Genomic DNA, 21971 nt, shown 5'->3' with positions numbered 1-21971 from the left:
GGGCTACTGACTTCATGTTTCCAGCTTCCCATGGGCTCATGCACTGCTTTTTCAAATGCACAGGAAGCACCTCGTGTTCCTGTCCGGGTTCTGTATATCAGCATTTAAAAGGCAACTAGTAAATACCAGGCATGGCAGAATGACAGTGTGCTTTGCTTTGGCACGGGTGACAGAATGTGAGACCTGCTGGGGTGACCCTTTGCTTAGTTTGGGATATAGATCACTACCCTGAACTGCTCATGCATTAGTCTCCCTGGCTTGTTGACGTGTTATGGGCTGTCTTGTTTTAGGAAGCCTTTGCCTCGGCAGCAAATACTCCCTGTAGAGTAGGGACTGAGATCAACTGGTTTTTTGGGATGCTGTGGTTATATTACCTGTTTGTCTGTAATGTGCAACTCTGCAACAAACTTCATTTTATTGCCCTGGCACTGACTTTTCTTACTCTGCAAATCCAGCTGCCAACTCATAGCATTAAAGCAAATCCTAACAAAAATCAAGAAGCATGCTACATGTGCTGACAAGAGAAAAAGAATTTGGTTTGATACAAAATTTTCCAGAAAAATCAGTGAATATCTGAAGCTTTTAATTGATCTGTTCTCATCTTTTCCTAGATATTAAACTGACTGGCTTTTAATTCCCCAGACCTCTCTTGCTCTGGCTTTTTTTGGATGAAACACCAAAAAAGTGGTGGTGAGGTGTGGGGTGGCCTTCTTGGTTTTATAGGGGCCTATCCAAGGAAACTCAAAAAATCCCTTTTTTCCCCCTTCAGTAGTGTAGTTGGGATTTCAGCAGACTTAGCAGAATTGAGCATGTTTGGTTTAACTGGATATACTTAAATATTTATCTACTTTTGGATGAAAACATTAAGAACTACAATCCTCTCCTGAATTGTCAATGGCTTGCTATTCTCATTAAAACGGCAAATGTTTTCCCCGTTTTCATTCACTTTGCAATTAGCAGATGATTCTATTTCATCCCTTAATCACTCAGACCCTTAACCATCCAGAATTTCTTTATATTAATGAGACTATACTAACCAGCTGATGTTATTAGGCTAGTTTTATAGAAGACTATTAAAGCACAGCACTGCCTGTTTCTGACAGTTCTCACAGGTACCTGGCATAAAGCAGGAGTTCAGTGATGCCCTAAATGCCATGCTGTGTCACCCAGCAAACAGGAAGGGCAAACCACACCATGCTGCACTGCATATGCCAGCATTTGGTTATTGGGCTGTGAGAAGAGATGCATGGGGTGGGTTTAAGCTAAATGAGCACAGGAAGGGAATGGTCACTTCAGTCATAGTGACTAAATCAGGCCTTGTCCTGACTGAAAGCACTCCCAGAACTGACAATTATACTGACAAAGGAGTTTCTGCTGGAGTTTAACAGCAGTCCTTGGTCTTAGCCTCCCTGCAGACAGCTATCACTTTCAGCTACATATTTATTATTTATTTAGAGGTTTTGGTGGGTTTGCGTTTTCCAGCCCAGCAATTGCGAAGACAAAACAGCATACATCAGACTTGAGGAAATGGATTATTCCTGTCCAAATGCAGGTTGCTGCTCCAGTGGATTCTTTAGTGGTAGAAGTAAACCATGCACAGCATTTGGGAAGAAGCAGCCTGGCAGGAATGGCCAGTGTGGCATGGTGAAGAAGGACTAAAGAGCTATTCTGAGGCTCCAGCAGTATCTGTGCAACCAGGCAGTGAAAAAAAATTCAACAAACAAACCAAACACAAGCCCCCACCCAAAACCTAGAACCTGCTTTGCTTCTTGCTGTAAGTTTTTTTGGACAGTTGTTGCCAGGCAGAGATGTCCCAAGTGTAAAATGTTCCCCAAAAGCAGTGTTTTCCTCAATTTTCTTTCCTATGCTGTCATTTACCATGGGAGTTCTCGTTTTGCTTTTGTTGAAGGATTAGGATGTAAGAACTTCTGGCATGTATAAAGGGTTTATACATTGTGTTTCTCTGTGAAGGGTGTTTCTGGCAAGAGAAAAATCATCTCAAATTATGGACTTTCTATGCAGAAAGTCCATAATTCTGCTTTTGCATTCAGGTGTTTCAGGCATGCCACAGAAGGTGGACCAAGCGAGAGCTGTGTGGGCAATGCTAGTGGCACATTTATATATAACTGCTGTAGGCTTGGTGGGGGTGTGGGCTGTGTGTGTAAGTACAAGGTGTACTGATATTTGCATATAAGCTTGAAGAGTTAAGCACTTTGCTACCTGTAATTGGAGAAATGATGGGGGAAACAGTTTTGTACTCCAAGCAAAATTTATTAGAAGTCTATTCAAGAAAAAAAACCAAAAAACCACAGAGACCTTTTGCTTGTAGGAATTCAAAGTCAGTTACCTGAAACTCAGGTATGAAAAACCTGCATTTTTCTAAAATCAGATACAGAGTAGAAACAGTACTTTTTAAATATCACAGGCAACAGATATTTAAGTCCTCAATCATAAATGGCATCAAAGATAGTATTAATCTCACAGCAAAGCTGCATGCAGATCTAGTTTAAAATTGAAAGCCTTTGAATATAAAGCTTTTGCCATGAAATCTGCAATAATAAAGGTATGCTGCACAAAGATGTTTCTTTACCTTTGCCTTAATGACCTTTCTCAGTAATAAAGACATATGTACATTTAGATTTGGCTGGTAAACCATATTTTAATTAATAAAATTTTGCATAAAAGGCTATCTTACAGAATTGCACTATCCAGATGTGCTTATGGTAAACAGAGAAAGAAAAGAAAAATGCATTGAAATGTTCTGTATGTGGAGAGGGCAAATAAGAAACTTAATTTTTTAAAAATCAACAACCAAATGGCTCTGTACAAAAAAGCAAAATTATGTACAAAATGCTACAGAGACTACATACATTTTGATAATTTTGATCCTTTACCCATGAAAATTGCAGCAGAAGCTTTTGCCATCTATAAGGTGCCAAAGAAACCAAATCCAAATTTTTATTTTCATAAAGCCATAGTCATTATCATCCTGTGCCTTAATTTCATTTGCTATTTATGCTTACCTTTGCTTATGGAAAATGTATGTTTTCAAACACTTGTTCATTCAGACAAAAAACCAAAACCCAACACCTCTAAAATATATTTGTTTTATTACTTGTGACTTCTTTTTTCTGTCTAAATTTCTAAAAAGAACGTGTAACTTGGGTTTCGTTAACATACATACACATATATAGTGAAATAAATCAGTACATGATGCTTGTGAATATTTTTCAGGTGGCTATGTTAGGAAAGAAAAAAACCAAAATCCAACAACCCTTTGCACTAACACTGTTTACCTTCCTGCTTCTTTAATTTCCTGATAAGTAAAAACACTACCTTACACTTCATGTTGCTTACTATTACAACATTTTGATTACAACCATTTAATATCAGACATCAATAGCAGGTTATTATTGTCTATGCTTACAGCACTGTCTTGCTCTTCCTTAAATCCTCTTTCCCCAGTCTTTGTGCCTTTTGCACTTCTTACTTTTTAACAGAAAACACTACAGGTTCACTACAGTTCTTCATTAGGGAAAAAAAGAAAAGATTTAGCCAATACCATTGCACCCGTTCAGAACACTCGCAGTTCTTCCATTTTTCACTTTGCTTGCTTGAGATTTTACAATCACTGTGCATTTGTTACAGCATACAAGTGCAGGCAAAAAGTCTATATTATAGTTTGTCATACATTGTAAACCAGTACAATAGGCAAACCCGTGACACAGCAATGTGGAAGCAACAAATGCTGCCAAGCTAATAAGAATGTGTAAAATCAATTTTTTAAAAAATAGTAAACAGCAACTTTCCTCTGTATTACATGCATGCTGAAAACATCCCACCAGACTTCATGGTAGTACCACAAATGTTCAAACCAAGATTAATTTTTTTCCCCCTTCCCCCCTACCCCCCCATGGCAACTCATTTATGTACCTGTCATCAGGGTTTTTCCTACTGTGTTTCACATGAGAACACTTTAAACCAGGGAGTATTTAAATGTTGAAATGCTTCCTGTTGTCTCAGAAAAGCTTAGTTATTCACACTGTGGTCGTTGCTGTAATACTGCTGGGACGGTTTGGCGGGTGGGATGGGATGAGGGTGAACTAGATGGCCTCTAGTTGAGACTGCAAGCGAGAAAACAGAAGGCCAGCGTAGCATGTTTTCTAGCAGCTTTATGCAGATGTGTTGCAGAGATGCAGCATAAATAAGTAGAAAAAAAAAATTTCACAGCCTCTTGACATAGTTTCCAGGGAAAGTACCAAAGAATTTGGTTCTTCTTGAGGTTCCTGAAATTAGAAGCAATAGATGAAAGATGGGAATAACAACAGAAAATCACTATGTAAGCATGGCCTTAAAATTTTTTGTGTTTAATATTGCACAAGCAGAATGATCCAGAGTTCTTTATACTATATAATTTTAGTTGTGAGGTTTAATAAAGTGTAACACGGGAAGCAAAATGCAAATGAAGAAGCATATTTGACTAAATTGTTAGGCCTGATTAAAAGCTGTGCTAAAATTCTTGGTACATAGAAATAATTTAATTTCATCAACATAAAGTCTATTAAAATAATGTGAATTTTTTAAGTATTAAGAACTTGTCAGTTGATTAAGTTAGCTGCTGTCTGCATGAGGGTTTATGAAATGATTAAGCCACCATATCTAGGCCTGGTCATGCAATCATCATTTGATCAGTAATACTTGGGTTTCACAAGTGGTCAATGCTGTGGATGTATTCCCATGAGAAGGTTTTAAGGTACCTGGCCTTTATAAAGAGAGAAGTAATACATGGTCCATTCTGTGTCACAAATGGCAACAATGCAAATTTGTTTAGAACTAGACTAACTATAAATAACAACAATCAGGAGCTGTGTGTCAATTTGGCATCTATAAATTTTAAAAGAAAAAAGTGCAAAATCACCTGCTCATTTCAGTGGATTTTGATTGGGATTTCTCCTGATAAAGCCAGGTTCAGATTCATTACACTAAATGCCAAAAATCAAGTTGTTTAAAAGACACTACATGAAGAGGGCAGCACAGGTCAGGGGGGAAAAAAAAGAAGAGCAACCAAATCAAAACATACCCACAAACCATCCATCATCACATTTTTCCATCACATCAATGACATCTCCCTCTCTGAGCTCCAATTCATCTTCGTTCCTAGGGGTATAGTTATATAGAGCCTGAAACCTTAAATAGGACAAATGAGGCATTTTAAAAAGAAGTAAGAGTTTTTGCTCAGTAAGAGTTTTTGCTAAGTAAGCACTTTTGCTCAAGTAAAGGAGCTGGTTCAAACATTAAGAAGAAACACTTCTTGCAAATAGAGGGGAAAAGGAATTTTTTTTTTGCCTAGTGGACTTGAGGGTTAGGAACTTATAGTAAATAAAACCTTCTTTAGAAAGACAACTCATGAGACATTGAAGACTGGGTTTAAAGGCAAGTCTGATGGCTCCTCAACCAGTTGTTTCAAAAGCATTTTTAAAAAAATTTATTTTAGTGTTATTTTATAGCTCAGTAACCAAAGAAAGGACATTTAAAGGAGAGTCTAGATGTGTTAGCCCTGTAGGCTGCCATGGTCAGCACTGTGGTTCTGCCTTTAAGCTCCAGAGAAGGCAGTAGCAGCACAAGTGAGGGCAGCCAGCACAGCAGCTCTCACACAATGTCACTGGGGCTGGGGGAGCTCCCTGGGCCCTTCAGTGGCTACAGAGATAAGCTATCTAGGAGAGTGAGGGAGAGGCCTGGATCAAATCAGAGGACACAGGGATGGAAACTCAAACAATATTCCATCCCTGAGCTATGCTTCTACACCTGGCCAGGGCTGCAGATCACAGGATATAAGTGGATAAATGGCAAGAGGTGTGCAATTACTAAATACATTGCATTTCATTCCTTGCCAGCTTTTAATTAAAGTTTTTTGAATTGAAAGAATAAACTCTCAGTAGGGAGAACTGAAGGTTCTTGGGCTGACAGCCCACAGGAAGATTGTTGTAAAAGCCTGTGAATCCTGTATAGTCAGAATTGGCCTTTTTTCCTAAGCAACTGTGCCTTAGATATGACTGATGTTCTAAAAAGAAGCAGGGCACAACTGCAGAAATTGGGAAAGTGATATAGTTTTAATTTCAGATTACTGAAGCAAAACATAATTGTATCCATTCTTTTCTCTTAGAACAGTTCACAGAGTTTTAAACCTTAATACCATCATTACACTTTTCCCAGTACAAACAAGACAGCTTGCTCATTGATATGTTTATCATTCTGGCTAAGTTTTCATGGCTTAAATAAGATGTTTACTTCAGTAAAAAATTCCTGCTCCTGAAAGCCCAATTTGAAAATCCTATATACAGACTGGTGCTAGGTTTAGTTTCATGATGTTTATCTTAAATAAACTACACTTATTTTTCACATTGCTGGTTCAGAGATTAGAAAAGAAGAAAATGTTCCAAGAAAAAAAAGGAAAACCACCTTACTTTCTTGTCACTGGCAGTCATCTTCCCAAGCCCCAAAAGTCTCTTTTTATATTTTAATTACTCTAACAAAATGGAAAGAGACTGGTTGTTTAAGCAATTACCTTTGGTAATTTGTATAGCAGTAGTAAGAACAATCTGTGCAAAGAGCTAAGTGGCAATAATGTTTTCTGTTATGCTTATCATCATTCCAGGAAAGCAGAGCTGTGGTGATATTCCAAAAAATAATTAAATGCAGCTTCCAAAGGGAAAAGCTTTGCAGATGCAATGTGTCATGAATAGGATTCAAGCCAATTACTTACTCAAGTACAGTAACAAGAACTTACCAATGAGCTCTCTTTGTACTTTAGAAATTGAATCTTAGTAATTTCTAGATAATCCATTTTAAAAACTCCTTTGTACTAATTTCATTCTCTCTATGCTAACCTAAGACTTTTGTAAGTATAAAAACTCTACTACCATCTACAATACTGACAGAAAGCATATTCAAGAGAATTTATATATAAATTTAAATATAAAATTAATATATTTATATTTTTAATTTTAGGAATCAATAAATTTAGTCACGAACTACTTATGATATATTGAAAAAAATGAATTAGAAAATTATTGCTTTCATAACTGAGTTAGGTGTTTCAGTATGCTTAACTATACCAACAGGAAGCTATGGTTTTAGTGAGACTGAATATCCCAATCTCATTATGTATTTGTGGTATGTAGTAACTTTTGGCCCCTCTTTTTAATCTTTAAATGACTAAGGAAAACTTATAAATATTTTTAGACAATAAACCTTAAGTACATTTTATGAAAAATTATCTAATGGAACATATACTGAAGTGCTCTGATGCTAAAGGAAGAATGGCTGCTGGTTTCAGTGATCACTGAAGTAGGACCCGAGGGCAAGGCTGGGGGGGTGGAAATCTCGAGACAATCTTGCATTTTAACTGTCAGTACTGAAATATCCCAAGCACTTAAAATAAGACTTGAGTTCTAGGTTCTTCTCCAGTTTTCAGAAAAGCTTTTCTTGTATCTCATATTTGAATTGCACTTGTAAATCACACCAAAAAGTGTGAGCCTGTGTTCCTGTGACCAACATTATCAAGTTACTTTTTTTCTCTCTATTCACATCCTGAATTGTTTCTGAATAATTGTATCAAGTCAGGAAAGCAGATCAGTTGAATCAATGTTGAATCTGTAATTGTCATTTTGCTGAGATGTAGAAGTGGAGAGAATAAAAAAAGTCAAAATCTCTTCTGTAAGTACAGAAAACAGAGAGCTGTTAAGTTGCCATGTCTGGCTGCACTGAATGTGAAATTAAACAAGGCTTTGCCCTCTGGGACCTTCCTGGCTATCTTCCTACATCATGCAGTTATCAATAAATCTGTGAAATCTCTTCATAATTGTACTTGGCAAGTCAAAAAATTATCTGATGACGTGCTGGCTGTTAGTTAAGCGTTAGGTTTTGGTTTAGTAGACAAGAATTATACTTACGGTTCCCCCCCACCGTGTATATTTTCATGAGAAAGCACAGGGCGCTGTGGCTGAAATGAAATGGTTTGAAATGTAATAAAGATTTGCAGTTTAAGGTCCAAATAGTTGGATAGGGGTGTAACACATAGTTGCTCAAGAGTCCATGTTCTACCTTGTGTAAAACCATGGCCCATTATGCCCCCCTTCCAACTCACAAGAAATCCTTAAGAGACACGTCAAGCAATTGAATCTTGGCACGTTTAAAGATCTGATTTTTGGAGGTCATAATAAAAACTAAACAAAACTGTGAACTTCATCAACAGTCCATTCTATTTATAGCATAGTACAAAGCTGGAATAGAACCCTGCTGCCTGTTCACTGTGAAACAGAAATAACATTAGAAAAATCAGATGCAACTGGTGAACATCATACATTTTTTGGATTAAATATATTTTTAGATAAGCAGATAAAATCTCCTATACATAACGGCAGAATCTAGAATATTCACAGACGATCAACATACCAATTTACATTACACACACAGAGTACTAACTTGGCAGGCAAAACATGCTATGCTGTAACTAATTCTGTTTCATCTCAAGCCATGCAGGCTGTTGGGAGGCAAAGAACAGAAAACAATTTTGAAAGAATACATTTAATTGTGTGACTATAACAATTAACACTTCAACAGAAAAAAGTAGTCTGTATTTCCAGTGCAGAACTTTTGAAAGGAACTGTGTTCCTTCTTAATGGAGCATTACTGAGCAATAATATTCAATACATCTGGATGCATGTAAATGAAAAATACTAACCTTCTACAGAAACCATATCCTGCTTAGAAAGTTATTGACTTATACTGATTAGAATCTGGCTGGGGCCAGAAAATGCAGGAGCAGCTGCTTGGAAAAGCTCTTGATATGAGCAGGGATCGTATTCTCTGTTGACTGAGGATGCCCTCTGGTCACTCTGTAGAGACAAGTCTGGGAACCATATCTGTTTTGGGAATGTGGATATCAAACACTGCTCACAGCACTTTCTTTCATGAATTGAGTAAACAGCAACCTGATCTTTAGGCCATGGAATTTGTCTTATTGCCCCATGGTTCTCTCTTGGTTTGACTATTTCAGTCACTCTTGAAGATGATAACAGTCTTCCAAGGGAGAAGGCAGCCATAAACAATCCACAGGCTGATGGCAAAAATTGAACAGAAAAACACAGGATGTAGTTTGTTAGGTTTCCTTCCCCTCTCTTTCCTCTCAGTATCTCCAGATGGAATTAGTTAAATTTCTTTTCAGCAGTTTCTATGAATACGTGCAGAAAATATTGTGAACAATCTGTACTTTACAGTCTGTAGAGTATAACTTTTAAAAGGTGCCTAAATTTGCAGGCAGGTAGATTACAGATTTTTTTTTAAAATTCATATTATTGAATGCTAGGTGGGAAACAGATTTTCAAAGTAAAAAAAAATTGTTTATACTCCTTACTGTCTTCTCTCCCTCTTAACTCTGCCTCTGCCCATGTACAAGATGGATAATTTTTACTGAAGAATAAACAGTAAAGATTACAAATTAAACAGTTCTCAGTAAACCTCCTTCAATGGCTGGCTTGCCTAGCAAGCAGAGAATAGTCAAAATTCTTTGTATTTAGATTGGAATCTGCCCTGATTTACTGCTAATCTTTCATCAGGTCTGTAACTGAGCTGAATGCCAAAGATAGAGATAAAAAGAACTCAGCCAAGGTTAAGGACTTCTCCTATAAACAATAGAAGTAAAAGTCCTAAACAATGCTACAAATGATTTAATGCTTTGAACATAATACCAAGCCAGGAAGAAACTGGGCAGGTTAGTATTGTCATCTTTTTCTGCATAAGCTTCATAAAAGGTTCTACTGCTAGTTAACCACTGTAGAAATAGATAAGAATCAAGGTGACTCATGATTTAACTCTAGGTTGTTGCTGCAGAGAAAACAGTCCTGTGACAAAATTACAATCTTGGAGAAATAGGGTGAAGTGATTGGTGGTATGTCTGAGCAGGGGAACCTTGGTGCTTGCTCTCTATTTGGAGGCATTCCACAGTAATACCCCAGCTGACATCCAGAAGCTTTCTCCCTGTTTTCTTTCCCTAAGCTCTCATTCCCACATACAGCTGTACTGGCTAGACAAAGGACTGTTAACAAAGATTCCTCATTTTCTACTGCAACTCAGTTTACCAGACTGTCCTATTTGCTGGGAAATACTGCAGGACCTAATCCCAAAAACATTAAGGAGTGTGCAATCAAGTCAATGGTCCCAGTTGTAAGCCTGATTTTCATGCATGACTGATACTGCACTTACATATAAAAGTTCCGTAGAGTCCTGAGTATGCAAATTAGGTGCATGATATGTGCTCTTGTACTTTTGGAATTAAAGTCATAAACACTACACATTGACCAATACACTCCTCTTAATATACCGGTTACATTTCATTCATTTGGAGTAATGTGCAAAATTGAAATAGGGCCTAATCCCTTTTTTACAGCTCTCATTCCTAGTTGGCCTTTCTGTTAGATGGTATTTGGTTGCTACCACAAGAATTCTGGCCTTCCTAGGACTGAACTGTCTTTCTTCATTAGTGAAGAAAATGCTGTCCCCTCAATACCTGGAAGCAAACAGAGGCCTGCCAAAAAGCTAAAACTTTGGAAGTTACACAAACCTGCCTATCTTAAACTAAGATTCAAATTTTAAAAAGGGAGACATCAGAAAGATGATCACCTAAAATCAGCAGCAACAGTATGGAAAATAATTAATCCCATTACCAGTTTTAAGACCTAAGTTAAGAAACCAATGCAAAGGACAAATAAATCCTGAGCTGAAAGTGAAGCATAAACTACAAATTCTCATTCTCATATTGTTTAGGTTGAGGGTGGGTTTTTTGTGCTTGACTTTTTGTGGGTTTTTTTTTCTCCTTTTTCATGATGTAGATTACCTTTTTGAGCAAAATCCATGCAAATTCGAAACAACTTGACTTTCTGGCTAGGTGAAAGAATTAGAATTGTGTTACGTTACAGATAAGAAGTGAAAGGTTAAAGAGTATTAAAATCTGGAATTTTGGATAAAGATAAAGAGGACAGTATTGGATAAAGAGGACAGTATTGAGTGAAAAAAAATGTAGCAGGAGCCAAACATTTTTAAAAGAAGGATGTGGATTCAAAACAAAAAATTCAGTCTGTATACATGCAAAAGCCTGTATATATGAAATGGAGAATAATTTTTTTTTACTGTTAGAAGCTGTAATTCTAATAAATAAAAAATACTTTGAAAGAGAGGAGTAATTTTAATAGAACTAGACTAACTATAAAGAACTAAATATAAACACCTTGTAGCACTGGAAATACCATGCAGTACTGCAGAGATGCAATACACTAGTGGATTTATATAAAAAGTTCAGGCACACACAGACCTGTTGCCTTTACTCAGTCATAGCACAGAAGCACAACAGGAAGAAAACACAGCATACTGATAGTATTGAGACACTTGGGTAAAAGCAAAATACTGAAAGACTAGACACTGAGCTCCTTGTCCATGGAAAAGCTGTTATTGCACACTGGGCATCCAGTACCATACCCTGTGTGAATAGCTGTGACCTCTGACAGGTGAGCTGCAGGATCTCTTAGTCATCACTGGGCTACGAGGAGGTTTACCCATAACAAATAGCTCCCTCTTTAAATTAGCCTAGAAGAACCACAAAAACTTTGTCAAGCCAGAGTTTAAGAATGAAGCACCATGGGATTTTTGTGGCTTCATTCCTACATGCAAGTCAGACATGCTTTTCCTGATAACAAAAAGCAATTGTTACAGGTAGGAGGAGTACTGTTAGTACACAGTATTTTCATTGCTACCACTGTATCTTTTTTTCCCAAAGGTTTCCTGCTCTGGTACACGCCCTTACACGTTACAATTGTAAGATGAATCATGTATAGCATATGCAATTGGAACAGTTATTGCATGTGTACCCCCTGAAGTAGCTCAGATAATAACACAGAAAAGCTCAACAGCATAGAGCAGAAATGCTACCTTAGAAATACCAATGGTGGATGTAATTCCTTGCTGTTAAACAGAACACACCCCCTGGATTTGCATTTAGAAAGCAAGTAAATACTTGGTGGAAAGTACTTCATGGAAGTATCCTCACTTTGTTAGCATCACTACAAATCAGCTTCATGTTTGTCAGAATTCAGTTATTAAGGAGTGTGTGTGCAGCCCATGTGAAATCTCATGGGCAGGAGTGAGCTGGGGGGAATGTGAGGAGAGCAGAGTGCTATATTGGAAACCTTTTCTTAGGTATTTCTCACTGTCAGTAGAATGTGACTAAACAAAAAAACCCATCCCCCTCTTAGGAGAGGAGTGAATAAAAAGAGCAAAAAAAGATACCAAGAGAGGCCAAGGAGGCAGAAAAATGTCAGCATTTCTCCTTATGATGTGTCTTCAGACTTCTTTTTTTGGAGCACACATCCCTCCCACCAACAAAATGCAAAGTGCTCCTTGTATTCCATTTAGTTTTAAGCCACATAGCAAATATATATATATATATATGTATGTGTGTGTGGGGGTGTACATATGTATTTTTAAATTAACAAAAGTTACTGAAGTTTGCATATACTGTTTCAAGAACATATATTCTTTCTATTTATTTTCAGCTTGGATTAAAACACTTTGCTCAAATAAGGGCAAGGAATATACAGGTCACCTAAAAAGAATTTCAGTGTAGATGAGGAATGTTCTTAATTTTTCTGGTTAGGTTAAGCAAAAGCACCAAAAGCACTCTACCAACTGCTACATTATTAAAAGCTGCAGACACAAGTGCACCATTCTATTTTACTCTTCTTTGAGGTGGAACAAACCTAAGCTCATGACAGATTCATGCCCTGGAAAAAGCCTTATGTCTCTCCCCTGCTTCAGAAAAAAACCCAACAGATTCGTTGACCTTAAGACTTCTTTAAGTCCATTATGTCTGTTTTTTCTGTGAATGCACATTGTAAAATGAGGTAGATCTTAAGAAAAGAAAAAACAAGGAGGGCATTTATGACAGATGTAATGATGGAATGATCACTTTTCTAAGATAGTTTCTCTTTACGTTACTTTTTCTCCTATTCATGAGCAGACAAATCTTCTGGAAGTTAGCACTGCAAATTAACTTTGTCTTTCTAGAGCAAGTTTTCATTTTTCTGCCACAGAGCTTCAATGCTGACACAAAATGTAGTCCTGAAGAGGGAATAATCTTTGTCCAGTCCTTGACTAACAGACTTGGTATTTAGAATATAACCCTCAGCAGTGGTGCTTTCCTGTGAAATTTATGACTTTTCTCCCAGGCTTTGGATTGAAATTGAAAACACAAACAAAATGTTATCTAGTTTCTGCATAGTTGAATACAGTTCTGTTTCATTCAATTAACTCAGTTACACTGCTGTCCTGGTATGAACCTGAAATTGAGTAAAAGGCTTTCTGCTTTCCTATTATTGGTATCTCCTTAAACTATTGAATTGTATCACAATGGTTATAGCTTTACCTTGTGTTTCACTTGAAAAAGGCCTATCAATCCTCCATTTCTTATGTTATTTAATATTAGTAGAGAAAGCAGTACATCTGAGAAGATCAAACTCAGTGTTAGCCTTGCAGTTATTTAATAGACACGAAGCTTTACAACAATCCATGTTCAAGGGGTGCAGTTACCTTTACCTGTAGTGAGTCTTTCTCCTGCTGATGTAAGGGTTTAGAGAGGAGAGGAGCTGAGAGGGAAGCAGTAGACAGGGATATTGTAGGAACGGAGTGGGAAGTAGGTGCCTTGGCAGAGGGAAATGGAAGATTAGAGGAAAGATGGAAAAGAGGATCAGTCTCTTGATGTTCCAGCAGAAAGCAGAGCTGGCTTAAATGTTTAAGAAGTATGAGAAGTAGTTCTGCTATAAAACTGTGTTCCAAAATCAGCTGAAGGATGTCAAATGCTCAGTAAGGGGAGCTTTTGTAACTAACCTCAACAATCACAAATCTCATGCTAATCTTATTATTAGTCATCTACTTTTCTGGAAGACATCTCTTGCCTCAGAAAGCATTCAAAAAATGCCATTTGTGGCCATGGATTTCTCCTCTATTCTTAATTTTACTTCTTTGTTTTTCAGGTCATTTAAGGGTAGAATGTAATTAAAGGGCAAAATGTAATTAAATAGTTTAACATCTGGTCTAAAACATACTGTCCTAAGCACCTGACATGCATGCTGTCAGTGAAAGTAACTACCTGAATATTCTGTTGAAGTAAGTGCTGAACAGAAAAAAGAGCTATGCCTGGGAGCCACACAAAATGTGGCATTGTATGGCCAGCACACACTTGGGATAGCTCAGTGATGTAGGGTCCCAAAGAGGAACGGGGAGGAGGCATTTGTGTAACTGCCAAACATAATCTGATCTGTTACTGTTAGTCAGATCCTTGTAACAGGGCTGCTATAAATACATCAGCTGTGAGCTGACACATGCCAAGCACAAACCGCAGAGTCTCTGCAGCAGGCACACGTCCCTCCCTCTGCAGGCTGCTGACAGCATTTGCTTGCTGGGGCCTCTCTCAAAAAGGGCAGCATGCAATGGGCTGGGCAGGGAAATGGTTCACTGGCTTTTCACATCAGAAACTCCTCAGCAAACAGCAGGAAAGGACTAGCACAATTGATACATCATAGAATTTACAATAGTGCATATGCCTGCTTCTGAGAAGGGACTGCCCCCTAACGCTGACAGTGTTTAATCATAGAATCATAGAATGGTTTGGGTGGGAAGGGACCTTAAAGATCACCGAGTTCCAACCTCCCTGCCATGGGCAGGGACACCTTTCTTCTTAAACCATCTTGCTCAGAGCTCAGTTTTATCAAATGCAATTACAGAAAAGTGTGCCTGTGCACAATACAAATGGTAGATACAAGGCAGAGAATAATATACTAAGTTATCTGAACACAGAAGTCAGGGTTGTCAGAAATTAAAATACCTTAAAAATATCTGGTGAAGTATATCCTTCATAACAATCCATAGAATCTTCTCCACTTGCTATTGGGAATTCTAAATTGTCATGTACCAGATCCTCCTCTATATACAGTCTAGTCAGTTCTTCTGTTGTGTCTTGTGCTTCTCCAGAGAAATCTGATTCTTGAGATTCTGACTGATCCTCTTTATTAAGTGACAGGTCTGCAGTACAGATTTCCTCTTCGTTTTCGGCACTTGCAGCTAGCCCACTGGACAAGGAACCTTCTTTGTATGGCGAAGGGATGTTATGCATAGCACCGTGTCCACCTTCTCTTGTAGCATCTGACAAATCTCTAGGTACTTCAATAACTAAATGATCAATTATGCTTTCTAAGTCTTTATCTTTTCCTGACTTGGCATTGTTGCTGACATGCTTATGTGTTATGCCATGAGATGAGCTGGCTGAAGATGAGACAGAGGGAGATACAAGAGAAGACAGAGGGAGATCTGTAGGAGAGCTGAGAAACACCTCTGTATTTGGCATAGAGTGACCATCCTTAACATGGTGAATGCTTTTACCTGGGGAGATTGCTACAGTCTGGGAGGTTGCTAATGCCAAAGAATTGAGTTCTTCTAAGTCACAAAGAAAACTGTCTGGAACTGATGGAGAAGTTAAGCTGCACATGCCTGAAGGTGAAAACCCAACAGTCCTTGAGAACAAGTCACTACAGTCAACCTGGAGAATCTTTTGATCAATGTGTGACCAAGACGACGGAAGTTGTCTGGAAAGTGAGGTCAGTGCTTGGGACTTCAAAAATAAGAAAAACATGGGAATTGAAATAGATAAGCATGACAGAGAATTAGGATATGAGAAAACTGGAAAAGAAAAATGTCTGTGCCATCATCTGGATTACAGGGTACAATTTCAGTGACCATGGGTGTCTGAAATCACTACTATATGAATCAGAACAGCAGGAAAGACACCTGAAACATGAAGCCATCAGGTTCTGGCTTAGGGCATAAATGTCAAACATGAAGACAGATCTGAGTCATTACATTCATGAAGGCAACTGCATTTGATCTGCTGAAGTTATGTTACTCATGGTGCTCTGTTAGTGAGCCTGTCACAGGTTATTAAATCATACAATTAATAATAATAATACATTTTTCCCAAACCATTACTCTTATTTTGAGAATAGAATTTTCAGAAGTACACTTCAGGTGTTATTAAATACTTCTTTCTAAGTACAACAACCAAGGTAATTTCTAATTATTAAAATGTTAATACTTCTACTTTTTCTTAGTACTTCTGAGTAAATGTTTAAGAAACATCTTTAATACATTGCATACTTTTATTAAGGCATGAGCTGCTGCTCAGAATGAATGAATTTGAGAATTCAGAATGAACTTTTTTTTTAAATTAACCCTATTAGTTCAAAATGATGTCAACATTTGTGAAAGGTATATTCAGTTCAAACTGGACATAGGCAATCAACAATGCTTTTGAAATAGTGACAGCACAGTACACAAGAGGATGCTTTGAGTACCGTTACACAATATTGATTGAAGTATCCTTCTGGTAAAAGAAACGTCCTTTTCTAAGAACGAGAGACTGGTGAGTCATACGTACACAGCATCAGTAGATATCCATTGCTTCAGTAAATACTGAAAATGCATTTTTATTACTATAAATCCTCAAAATTAAACTTGAGCAAAAATATTTTGATCTCATTGTTACAACTATCCAAAATAATTAGATGTACACCTCTAAGTTATCTGGACTACTACACACTTTAATTATTAATGTAGTGGAGAAAAAAAATTTCAAAAGTCTACAATAATGTTGCAGAATAGGGAGGTTAGTTTACTTACCTTCTGCTTGAGTTTTCTTGAGGCAAACAGCTTTATATTATAGTTAGACAAACCTTTGTTACAGAGTCTTCTGGACCAAAGTAAACAGTATAGACTGCTACAATACAGCCTGCTAAACAGAGCTAGGCTGTTACAGAAATACTCAGTCTCTTTCCCTCATCCTTCCTCTAAAGCAAGGGTCCCTAACCTATGCTTTTAAGGTCAACAATACTGCTGAGGAGATTTCACCATTTTTACTTTCCCATGGCTATAAGCTGTACTATATATCTATATCTAAAGATATAGATGGATTAGGCCAAGTTACAGAGAGCAAAACTTGCTCACGACTTTTATTGCTTATTTATCTTACTGCCATTAGGCCAGAGAAGTTTCGTACAATTGTTCTAGCAACAAGGAGTGATATGTGGTAAAAATCTCCAAAGGAATCGGGAAACTGGTATCAGAAAGCGTGGTAAACTCTAGAACACCTTCAGGACTGATGAATAGGTAGCCAGGAACAATATGTCTTCTTCATGGTATTGCCATTTCTGAATACAGCAGAATCCAGAAAAAAGATGTCTGTTTAAGAGTCTCAGGGAAGGTAGTTTTGATTTTTTTTTTTTAACCTGATTGTTGGAGAAGTATCCTATGTTAAAAAGAGGGCTTCTATCAATTTCCTTCCCTCATGAACTAATTTAGTAAAAACTAACATAATAATACCAGCAGGATACTTTTGTAATATGGATGTAAATGCTCTGAAGCATCACCTGTGCTCAACAAGAGCTATGGAGCTTTGGCAGGAAACCATAGAGAGAAGCCTGCTCCACAGAAACCAGGGAGAGGCATCTCTGGAATAGGGAGCACTTAAGCTGCCTCATAGTCTTGACTTGCCTTCAGGACCCTCTGGATTATTATTGTTACCTCCTGAGGTAACAATAAAGAGCCCTAGCTTAAGAATACCTCAGTTGGCAGCTACAGAATTTGATGTTACTTGAGCAGTTTTGTGGGAATAGAAGAGATAGGATCTAGTTCTCTGTTGTGACACATTCTGGAAAACCAGACAAGACCTGTTCTAACAACTGTCCCAAACTAACTGATACTTATTACTAAGAAATATTTTCAGAGGCTACTGTTGCCTAGAAATGATATCTTTGGGTAGCTTTTTACAACCCCAAAGTAGTTAGTAAATGTGGAACTTATTTCAAAGTTGAAGCATGTGGATGATCACCAAGTATGGAAGTAGATAGAAGCAGAAAAGAGGACAAACCCAAATGAAACATGAATTAATAGCAGGACAAAGAAGTTTATAATTACACACAAAACTCACTGCCCATGCTGAAGAGATAAACAGCAAAGGTAAAGAGGAAGAGCTAGAAAAGTTTACATCTTGAATGTTCAAAGTAATTGATAGCAAGTTAATATTAAGCACAGTTTGTATGCAGAAACTTCCTTAGTTTTGATTGCTGCCAAAAATGTTATGTTCCCCACGCAGGTGAGTGCAAAGCCTCACAAGTGAGTGATAAACCAGAACACAGGAATCTTTCTGCAGCATCCTGTAGTATAGTTTGTGGTGGTTATCTGGACTAGGAAGGAGAACAATTTGGAACCTATGATATGCATCTGATGTGAAAAATATACAACCATAAAGGTCTGCATTCAAGTTGATTGACAATGTGATGACAATTCTCACTCCTAAATGAAACAACACTGTCAGTTTGTACCACTCCAAGGAATGTACCAACATTCTAGCCTCCTCATAGACTGTGAATGGCAAAAGGAGGAAGGTTTTGGTACAGAATCACTGGCTGTTCTCCTTTGCTTTAAAGGTACAGAACTGGTCTTGGCAAGCAGTGTCCTGCATGCTTATGGAACCATAGGCTTTTAGGACAGCTGTGTTATGGGAATGCCTTCACATTGTACTATTAGAAATCTGCTAGACATACTCTTAATGCTCAAATTCTTGCTAAGATTCCCAAATAAATTTTTCTCTGTTGACTTGACTTTTCTGTCCAAATTTCACCTGTCTCTACTAAAAATAATGTAATAGCCAATTAAGAAAAGAGCATAAATCCTGGCAGAATATGAGACACACTTGTCTATTGAAAATTATTTACTAACAACACAGTAATGCAATTCTACCTGTGCAAGAAAGAAAATGTTGTGTACTTAATCCTAAGTTATGTATAATGTTAACAAAATATTACGAGTCCTTCTAAACCCACTCTGGGGGTGGCAGCTAACATCAGAAAATCCTTACCTTAGTTGAACTTAAATGATGTATTCTGTCACTAGAATAGCTTTGGGGTATTGGAGGGTCAGGATAGTCATCTACACCTTTTGATGGATTCTTTTTGATGACTTCTACATAGGAGACAGGGAAGATGCCTTGTTTGTTGGTTCCTGGTATTTTACCTTCATACCAGTTTTGATCAACTCGCTTAAGAAGAATTACTCTGTCTCCCTGAAACGCATTATGAAAATGAGTTATCAGCACATACATTGAAAGTTAATTTTGTACATAACAGCTACTTCCCATCAGTCTTGAGCATCATCTCCATTTTCCCATTTTTTTCTCCCGTTGATAACAGCCATATATAAAACTATCATTCCAGTAAAATGAGGGGTTAGGCATAGACTATAAATGCTTTTCTTTTATCGGAGGGGAATTTCATCTAGTCCTTCCTCTTGCTTGGGTGATTAACATTAACACTTTTCTTTGGAACATAACCTGTTTTATTTATTGGCCAAACCACTAGCTAATGCCCCAACCATAGTATGCATTGACTAATATGCCCATTTTTTCTTAAGAGTGATAGAAGTTCAACAGAGAAAACTGTGCAAGTGCTTTGTTATCAGTAAAATTTGAGTAAGTGAAGGTAGAAAACTAAAATGTGTCAGTCTGTTGAAAATATGAGAGAAATAAGTAGTTTTCCTATGCAGAATGGGCAGAACCTCACTGTTCTTAGGGACTGTAGAAATTGAAATGGGAAACATCAACCTTATATTTAAACATTGTACTTTACGTGCTAGACCCTTCTTTGCTTTACATGATGTTCTTTTCACCATGTCTTTCTGAAACAAATCCTTGTCTATTACTTTTGCATTCTTTTGGGTTTCTTCAATTTTGTTTCTGTAGTTGATGTGTGGAGTTCACCACAATTGTCCTTAGTGAGATGGAACAAAGGAAAACCAATGCAAATCAACTTTCCAAACAAACCAAAATTGGGCCATTAAGATTATGATCACCTCAATAACCACAAAAGCTAATTTTAGAAATAAATAAGACACCCAATTATCCCCAACCTCTAACTTCTCTAAGTTCCTCTTCCTGGGGTTTTTTAGACATCTCTGACTTTTACAAATTTCAGATTAATAAAAAAAATCCATTATTTTCAGTAGTGCTGGATTAGGCTGTAGGTCAGCAACAAACATCTCTATCCTTACTTTTTTGCTTAAAAGAAAAACAAACCACTGAAAAGCTTCTATGAACTCTAATTCTTAAAAGAAAAAAAGAAGTAAGGGGCAGAACTTCTCAGTGCATGAGAAATAACCACTGCTTACAACTAAGTATTTAGTGTCTGCAATAATAAAGTTTCTCTACAGTATTAATATTCCAATGTCTAACAAACTTCAGAAATTAAAAAGTCATTTTGTTCATGTGCAATTCAGTATAGCCAACAGGATATGCACAGGAAAGATAATAGAGCTTTATAAACAAAGAGCTGTTATTAAATAAAATATTTGCAGTCACAAAAATATATCTGAGGCTTTTTTTGGTATATTTTATCTTGTGTAATTTTCTATTTATTTGGCATTAAAATCCTTACTATAATAATTGTGACAGCCAGGAATAATTTAAAAAAGGAATAGATAATTGAAGTGAAAACTCAAAATTTAGCTGGGCAGTTAGCAGCTGATTGCATATGCTACTCTGCCACAGTCCAAATTAAAGGCAAAACACATTTACAGTATTTGCAGGTAGCTGAGACAGACTGCAAGGCAACAAGCTATTATGTTAGAGTTTCCTACCATGGCAATGCTTTGTGCATTGCAAATCTAGAATGCAGGGTGCACAAAGAGCAGTATTTACCTATATATTGATTCTGTGTAGCAGGAGACGTTATAATGCTATTTTGATGGAAGATAGTTTTGAACTGTACCTTTCTAAGTGATAACTCCACATTTGTGTCTGCACTGAAATTATATTTGGCAACAGCTTCTCCAATCTCTCCGATCTGTGCAGGGGGAGGTGGCCTGGCAGGCTGTGCTTTTTCTGGGGGAGAAAGTTTCTAAGGAAAAAGAAAAACCAGATTTTCATCATTTTCACGTGGTTTGTGGACCTATTACCCAAATTATTTAAAAGAATTAAAACAAAGAACAAACCTCAACATAAGAAATTGGGAATATTCCAACTCTTCCATGGTGCTCACCCTCATACCAGTTTTGATCAATTTTCCTGAGGATATAGACAGTATCTCCTTTCTTAAAGGACAGCTCTCTGTAACAAATTTATTTATATCAGATGTTTGTAGCTTTACATTTAACTCTTCTCCCTGCATGGTTCCTGAGATCTTTACAGTTTGGAACTGAAACAGAATGTAACGACTAAACATTTGAAGAAAAAGTGTTACAGCTGTGGTACATTTATCAGTTGATCATAACATATAAAATCAAATTACTTGAATTTATGAATCCCATGCAGTATCTATAGGTTACAAAGGCCTGTCTTACATTGTCATTCCAAGGAAGCATTGCTAGTTACCACCAGAGAATTTAGTATGATGTGTGCCTGCAAGTATGATGATCTTCATGGCTTATCACTACCCTTCTGCAGCATAAAGCTTGGTGTGCTTCTGCTCTACACATTTTTTCTTTCATAACAGCTATTCAGAAGCATGAAGGATACAGGATTATGTTCTCACCATTTCTCAATATCAGAGATGGTGGGTTGTTAAATATTGGATACCAAAAAAGGGACTTTTAAACATCATTAAGAATATTTTCAGATCCTGGCTTGGGAGATCTTTGCTGTATCATCCATTTGGTTTTTCAAGAGCTAATGTGCTGCTCTGGTAATTTCAGTTGTGAGTTTTGTCCAAACACAGCTAATGTAATTCTAGTGTCAATGTTTTTTCATATCTAAAGATTGTTTAAATGTCTTGAATCATTGGAACAACAGCAGAAATGAATTGTAGACATTCTACTTTGACTGT

At 37.2% G+C, this 21971-nt stretch overlaps 2 protein-coding genes across 22 annotated transcripts in view; both read right to left on the bottom strand.

The window, feature by feature from the left end:
• Window positions 1-2250: 2250 nt before the first annotated feature.
• The window catches only part of SORBS2 (sorbin and SH3 domain containing 2), a 145330-nt gene continuing 125609 nt past the window's right edge, over window positions 2251-21971 (bottom strand). For 11 of the 21 annotated variants that reach the window (XM_058024373.1, XM_058024374.1, XM_058024357.1 and 8 more), the window contains 7 exons: window positions 21142-21256; window positions 20919-21047; window positions 19016-19219; window positions 11533-11640; window positions 7953-8002; window positions 5081-5187; window positions 2251-4286 (listed from right to left, as the gene is read on the bottom strand). In XM_058024373.1, the coding sequence (XP_057880356.1) occupies window positions 4225-4286; window positions 5081-5187; window positions 7953-8002; window positions 11533-11640; window positions 19016-19219; window positions 20919-21047; window positions 21142-21256 (775 nt within the window). In that variant the 3' untranslated portion in view covers window positions 2251-4224. The remainder of the gene's footprint in view (window positions 4287-5080; window positions 5188-7952; window positions 8003-11532; window positions 11641-19015; window positions 19220-20918; window positions 21048-21141; window positions 21257-21971) is intronic. The other 10 variants (XM_058024375.1, XM_058024366.1, XM_058024364.1 and 7 more) reach the window with 1 other exon arrangement.
• Window positions 14332-19005, bottom strand: LOC131083568 (uncharacterized). The gene has a single exon (XM_058024381.1). It carries the CDS (start codon window positions 15734-15736, stop codon window positions 14924-14926), a length of 813 nt encoding a protein of 270 aa, XP_057880364.1. The 5' UTR covers window positions 15737-19005; the 3' UTR covers window positions 14332-14923.

The sequence above is a fragment of the Melospiza georgiana genome, chromosome 5 (assembly GCF_028018845.1).
Source record: "Melospiza georgiana isolate bMelGeo1 chromosome 5, bMelGeo1.pri, whole genome shotgun sequence".
NCBI lineage: Eukaryota > Metazoa > Chordata > Aves > Passeriformes > Passerellidae > Melospiza > Melospiza georgiana.
This window is presented reverse-complemented; position numbering and strand designations above follow the sequence as displayed.